Raw genomic sequence first — 7,500 nt, 5'->3', positions numbered from 1 at the left:
CATACATGTACACACATACACATATGGATGTACACATAAAATATGCAAAAAATTTAAAAAAGAATGCATGTTGCACATTTTGTAGTTACTGGTGGGTCTGCACACTTAAATTTACTCTTACCTTTAAAGAAGTAAAGGTAATAATATTAGTATAAACTCTCCAGGATGAAAATTATTACCCTATTACTTGCTGTTGTGAATATATTGTTTTAATTTCTCAGCTGTAAAATGTGTCACATTTCTTAAAAAATAAAGTTAAATTGTGCAATTAAAAATATTAAAGGACATCATTGGCAATGATGTTAAAGCTGCAAATGTATTTTTTTTCAAATATTTTCAAAGAATTTTCATTTGCATTTTGTAACATAAACCAATCATGTTTTAGTAACATATGCTCTCCTTTTAAAAATGTGTGACTGAATTTTAGTGCTCATTAAAGAGAAGCTTATAATAGCTCTGGCTGGAACTGAGCATAGCACAGACAGGTTCTGTGTATATTCCTCCACGTAACTCTGCTAGTGCACCTCATCCTGACCTATAGCACTTTGCTATTTTAGTCCTGGGCTGCTTTTGAGAGAGACTGACAAGAGTGCCAAGTTATATAGAGGTTAATTGATATGGGTAAATGTCCACTAGAATTTTTGTTGAAACTATCTCTCTTCTTTCCTCTAATGGTGTATTATCTTTTGCTTTACAGGCTCCAAATCTGTTTGCAAAAAAATAGTACATTTTGACCCACTTTGGTATTTATTCCAGGGTGTTCCTAGAATATGTCATCCCCTATCTACCTCTTTACAAACGTGCTGTACTGTTTATATTGTCCAGTTATCAATAATACTTTCATTCCAGTCTGCTTTATAATCCTATGTGTACTTCATAATTTCTCTCCTGACTTCCTAATATGTTGCAAATATAATCAGGAGAAAATCCTGTTTCTTTCAACAACTGAATAAACAGCAAAATAATTAATTAAACTGCATGTGTATTGCACAGTCAACTTTACACTTCCAAACCAATAACTCGGCTCTTCAGGAACACTTTCCAGTCCTCTAAAATATTTTCTCCCCTTAAAAAAAAAAATCTGTTTTTCTCAATTATAAATCAAGTTAACATCGGATTAGTAAAGCATGCAGACAAGATAAAAGATTAGGAATATGCCGATGAAGTATGAAAATTGACCAGCACAACTTGTACATAACTTAAAGGGCATGACAAGAAACAAAAAAAAAAACCCCTTTGGAATGATTCCCAGTCTTCTGGAGGAAAGAATGTATGTCTGTCTTGGCAGCTTGTAGCATATTGAACCCTAAGACTGCATCAACTTTATATAGAGAAAAGTTATTTTAGAGGTTTTTAAAAATGCATTAGACCTAGTTTTTCTTTCACTACATTGCCTGTACATGCATGATAAATAAAGCAAGCCTACTTCACAGGCAAAAAAGATCAGAAAAAATAATTCTTAAGACAATTTTTACACTCTTAATGTTTCCATAAAATAGCTTTTCTCCAAAAGGCACAGCACAAGCAACCACATGACGTGAAAGTATGGAATAAGGGATGTGTATATCTCATGAGTTTCTGAAGATTACTGTGTTAACTCTCAAGAAACATGTTACAGTCTCCCAAGTTACCGTGTAATCATATTGAAGTTATATTATACTGGACTTTCTTCTTCCGCACTGCATACTGGTGTTACATTTAAAGTTCCTCAGGGCAAGGATTGTGTCTGTATCTATTTTGTAAGGTGTTATGCAAACATACGGTGTTGTAATAACTAATAAATAAACATGAGTAGGCAGTGACCTCAGACTCGGGCCAGGAGATCTTTTATACCTAAACCATTGCTTGCTGTCATGTGTTATGCGTGTATACCTGTGTGCATACATAGGTGAGCATATATGCATGTGGAAACACAGTGGTGTGTACTGGTGATAGTGGTGATTATGCAGAGGTAAATTCTGTCTCCAGCCCTTTTTCTGGCAATTTTGCACTCAATTAACTGAAAACATTAAACCATTACACTAACAGACCGCACACTATCATGCCTGTGTAATTGAGGAAGTAAAATTCTTTTGAATCAAAATTTCAGAAAACAAGTGAATGGTACGTTCTGACCAATTACCTAGCTTTTAAACTGATCGTGCATTTTTGCATCATGGGGGAATGAAGTCAGTTCCTTTGCAAATAAATAAATTGTAGGTTTTATGACTCAGCTAAAGGAAATGCGGTGTCCTTGGTGGTGCTTGAACTTAGCATAAACTACCAAGCAAGTTACACGTATACTTTTAAACAATTTTTATTAAAAGAATGAACAAAATCTTTCATAATTACTTACATCTCTTCCCCAGCCATGCCTCTTGCAAGGGTAGCAGAACCTGTTGTATTTTACTCACCTGCAAACCCTATCATTGGGTCCTAAAACTGTGAAGTCATGATTTGAGTAAAACCAGACAAATTTCAGTAGAAGTGAGATGCAGTCCCCTCTATTTTTCCACTGTTTCTGACAAACACATTTTTCCCATAGATTACCAATCAAATAACTGCATAGTTTTCTGATTAATTCTGCTAAAAAAGATAAAGGAGAAGATATATTTCCTCCATGGTATAGATAACTTTGTTCCTCTAACTGTGAGACCATCTGTAACTGTAGTCCCTGCAAGCCTCATGCCTACGGTGGAAATAGCCAGTAAATCCACATTCAAAGGCATAACTCCTTTGCTCCCATTTCTTCTGTAGCCTGATCCTTACATTTTCTTCTCAGTGGAGCAGCAAACCCGCTATTAAAGCTCCAAAAGGAACTTCTTTGATCCTGGAAAAGAGAGAGAATAAACTGAAATCGCTGTCCTTCAAAAAACAGTATTAAATGAGCTTTGTAAAGTTGTACTCGACTGAAACGTACGGGGGACAGCCAGACGGGTCTGGGCTGTACTCTAGTTATGGACAGCCACTCACTGAGGTACTCTTTCCCTGTTGCAGAGTGTGGTTTTGCTTTCCTAAACTGGCATGCGTAGCCTGAACCCCTCCCAGGAGGCTTGCTGTGTGTGTAAGGTGTGTAGCTGTTCCTTCCCCTGCCTTTATCTTCCTTGGACTGTGGAGCCGGATCACTGCCATCGTCTTCAGAGGCTGCTTCTGGAAACTGCAGTGAAAATCAGTGATGTTCCCCTACAGCTCTGTTTTGGGGAAGGGGGAACAGATTTTCTGTTGTTTTTGCTTAATGGTTAAAGAAGAGCAGATAGAGAAATCTTAACAAAGTCTACATTAATTCACAGTAGTTCAAGCAGCCTAAAAGCAATTACATCTTTTGAGGAATCAGCTGTAAGGTGATTCTCTGTTCATCTGCACCAGTGACAGGGAGTGGAAATCAGTTCAGTCACTCTACCGATTATTGATAACCAGTTACATTGGCCTTTAGATGGCATATGTGACCTGGGAGATAAGAACTGGGTATCTGGCAGTCAACACTGAGAAAGTTTGTAGAACTAAATTAAATAATAAGTTTTGTTATTTTGTGTTGTTGTATCTAAGGCATGCTCTGACAAGGTCTTTTAGCATAACTCCCGTTGAAACTAATGGAAGCCATATGCACAGGAGAGAAAAATGGACTCATAAAGAAATTTTCATCACCTTAACAGTGTCTTATTAGTGTTCTCTTTTTTCTTTAGGCACCTTAACAATGAACATGCATTGGATGACAGAAGCACTGCTCAGTGTCGGGTGCAAATGCAAGTGGTTCAGCAGTTAGAAATACAGGTTTGTTACATGGATGTATTATGCTATTACTTATTTACTATTAACCTAAACTAAATTGAAAACACTTGCCTTAGTGACTCTAGCTTAAAGCCATATGTTTCTTGCGTGAAATTTGTTGATATTCATGAACAAGTGGATTTTTTTTTTACTTAAAGATTTTTCACATTGTAAATTATGCAATAATTATCTAACATCAGCAATGTCTACAGAATTTTGCTTGAACTAAGACCCTAATGCCATTCATCATGAATGAAAAATGCAGTCCCTGGAGCAGACACTGGATCCAAGCCATCTTCAGTTCTTGAAATGCTGGGTCAGGACCCCTCTTCCTTCTTCCCCTTCTGACCCGATGCTTGTCTATGCTGTTCTGAAGGACAAAGGAGTAGCAGAGCGTATCTCCACCCAAAATGACTCCCAGCCTGATGGCGGGCATTTTTCTGCAAGCAGAAGGTGTGATGTCAGACCCACTCAGGGAGGTCCCCAGGGAGTCCTGTGGCTGGGACCGCTGCACTCGGGTGCCTTGTTCAGGCTCTAACCGTTAGAGGTCACTGCATGTATGTGAATGCTCCCTTCAGCTTACGGAAGAAGTCCCGAGTACCCCTGGGGTCTCCCAGTATTGAGATTACACTTACCAGGCTACCGAGGCTGGGCGCAAACCTTGGCAGCCCAGAATGACCATGCGGTCACGCTTACACCATGTGGTCCCCTCCCACCTGTATGGGAGTCGTAGGAGGGCATTTCTCAGGAGTCCTGTCTCCTGTTGGGAAGGTACAGAGGAGCCCAAGGGACACAGCGAGGGACTGAGATGTTTTTCCCCGTTTGTTGCCATACGTGGAGAAAGAAGGATAAACACCTTTCAGCTTCCTTGCCTTTTACCATATTGTCTCACTGTTCTCATACATGTAAGAATACTTGTTCTTCTTTCAGCCAAGGCAAACTCTTTGGGTCTTTTGTATTTTAATACTGGAAACCCAAAGCAGGAATGTACAATAATGTACTTTATTGTCATTTCCCTTAAAATGAAAGCTTTATAAACCCAGGCAAAGCTTCAGTTTCTTTTATAAGATTTACAGGATGGTGTTAGCTGAATTTGTTTGTTAGGAATTTCCGTCACAGCAAATAGCATGTCTCTAAAGTGTCCCACACATGATATGAAGCCTAAGAAGAAACATCTTTCCTGCCTCAAATGTTCTTTAAAGATGCACTGACCAAATTATATCCAGCATACCCAAAATATCTGGAATAATATAGGTAGTTTCCTCTTCTTAAAATTACTTACAAGTTTCCTTAGTCCAATCTCAGTCTACAGGTGTAACTCTTGAGCTGAATCCATGCAAGAAAGTATTACAGAACTCTCTGGAAAATGGCAGCATTAAACACCAAGTGATTCTTGTTGTAATTAATCTTGTAATCGTGTTGTAGATATCCAAAGCCATATCACTACAATACCGTTTTGAGCATTTCTTCTTGCAACCTACCTTTTGAAAAAAGATTCTTCTTTTCTTGTTGTAAGATACATTTTCCTCTTTTATGTTCTGATATTTTTATCAAGAAGTTACATATTTTAAACACTTCCTCCTCTTCCTTTTTTTTTAAATTTGGTAATTTGTTTGAGTCTGAAACTACAAATAGTTACGTAGCATATGATCAGAAAATGGTATCAGTTAGGAAAATGTACAGGCTTCAGTAACGTGATGATTTCTAAAGGCAGTTTAAGGGCTTCTTAAGAACTGTTTACCATTTACAAAGGCTAGGCAGTAATGTAACAGTCCAAGTGAAGATTTAGCTTGCAGTGTGACCAATTATGCCATTTTTTGCTTTGTCTGACTGCTAGTGAAGTAAGGTCCATCAGTTGTAATGAGACCCAGTGCAGTGTCGATGCCGACTCGGTGGCAGAGTTCAGCGTTTCACACTGCCTGGGCTCTGTCACTCTATTGAATTAGATTGATGATGGCAGATTGCAGGGGGCACTAACTGGACCTCAGTGGGAAAGGATGAAGTGTGTAGACAATCCTGGCAGGCACTGTGCTTTGAGGACCCTTCACCCCTTCACAGCTGTTGGCACTAGTCCATTGCTAACTGTGTCCACAGGACTTTAAAGAGACACTATGGGCCTTCTAATTTATGGTCTTAGTAACTTGTTACTGTCGAGGCAACTGTGACCTCAATTCTCTTATTGACAAAAAGATGAAGTGTTATTTGTTTTCTCTGACCTTTTAACATATGAAAGGCTATAAAAGTTTTTTGGTTTTTTTTCTTTCTTTCCATGTCCAAAGTTGCGTTTCCTCTCAGATAAGTTTTTACTGACATAGACTTTTATATGCAGGAATCATTACACCGAGACAAGCTCAATGATAAGATGTATCACTGCAGCAAAATAGCTGTATCAGTCATTTCTAAAATGCTTCTGATCTCACTCTTTCTTAACAGCTTTCTAAAGAACGCGAACGTCTTCAAGCAATGATGACCCACTTGCACATGCGACCCTCGGAGCCCAAGCCATCTCCAAAACCTGTAAGTGCATATTGCTTTATAAACAGTAAATAGGTCTACGAATGTAGCAGACTAAGAAAATGAACAATTTAGTGACAGTTGGAAAACAATGAGTGTGATGAAAAATATGGCAATAAAATGAAGGTAAAATGCAATAGCTTGTCAAATTGTATGTTTCTTTAAAAGTAATGCTATCTTTTACAAAATCTATCCAATCTACACCATAGGTGACACTAAACAAAGTACACCTATAAGTGTCCAAATCATTGCCTTGAGACTGAAACTAGAGAGAATATCTTTTTTGTGATAGATTTACAGATATTAAAAGGAAACCCACTTTGAAAGATTCGAAGTTCAGTGGACTCTGTGGCAGTAAAAAGTAAGCATAAAAAGAATCTAGGTACTTAGGAAATTTCTTGAATTACTTACAAGCAACACAAATAAACAATGTGTTATTCTTAAATGAACGAAAATGCTATTTTGTACAGTGAATTTAAACAATTGTAAACATGGGGGTTTTGCTCAATTTCTGTCAAGACTGCAATGTTATGCATCCACTGTGATGTTGTTGGGGTTGGCATGGGCACTAAAAAGTCACTGTTGCTCCCAGCCGCTCCACGGCGGTGCATCAGGCCCCAGTTGTGCAGCTGGATCTGCAGTCAGATCCAGACTCCGTTAAACTGGATGTGGCTTCATGTAAGCAAATGTATTGCCTGATGCAGGTCCAGTTTTGTACCGTCAGGGTGTCAGGTATCATAGTACTTACAATATACTATGCTTAGATACACTGCATTTATAATAGAAGCTATGCAATACGTTAACTGTTCATTACTGTTAACCGTGACGGTAACCTTTGTACGTACAATATGAAAAGGATATACCAGTACTTGAAGATTAAATGCTGGGGTATCGATGAAAATCTGTGTCTATCAAAGTCAGGAAATGTAGGCAGAAGGAACATAATCTGTTTTAAAGAGCGCACTTGCATATCACGCCCAGTTAATGTTTACGTAGAAAGACAGCATACTCCATCTCTTGTGTTTTCAGCTCCACGTACTTCAAAGAAAATCTTTGTTTGAGGGCACCCTTTATAACCTGATGGGGAATGAAGAAAGTGTTAGCATTTCCTTAATCCCTACCTTTGTGAGAGAAAATTTAGATGCATTATTTTTGCTTTCATTAATCTAACTAAATTCTAATTTTTATTTTAGATCATCTACTAGGTAAAGACATGTGGAAACTTTTATTTTTGTATAT

At 38.0% G+C, this 7,500-nt stretch overlaps 1 protein-coding gene across 5 annotated transcripts in view; it reads left to right on the top strand.

The window, feature by feature from the left end:
• FOXP2 (forkhead box P2) overlaps positions 1-7,500 on the top strand; it is a 444,251-nt gene that overhangs the window by 397,291 nt on the left and 39,460 nt on the right. For all 5 annotated transcript variants that reach the window (XM_059816366.1, XM_059816368.1, XM_059816367.1 and 2 more), the window contains 2 exons: positions 3,663-3,750; positions 6,181-6,264. In XM_059816366.1, the coding sequence (XP_059672349.1) occupies positions 3,663-3,750; positions 6,181-6,264 (172 nt within the window). The remainder of the gene's footprint in view (positions 1-3,662; positions 3,751-6,180; positions 6,265-7,500) is intronic.

This window comes from Gavia stellata, chromosome 4 (assembly GCF_030936135.1).
Source record: "Gavia stellata isolate bGavSte3 chromosome 4, bGavSte3.hap2, whole genome shotgun sequence".
Taxonomy (NCBI): Eukaryota; Metazoa; Chordata; class Aves; order Gaviiformes; family Gaviidae; genus Gavia; species Gavia stellata.
This window is presented reverse-complemented; position numbering and strand designations above follow the sequence as displayed.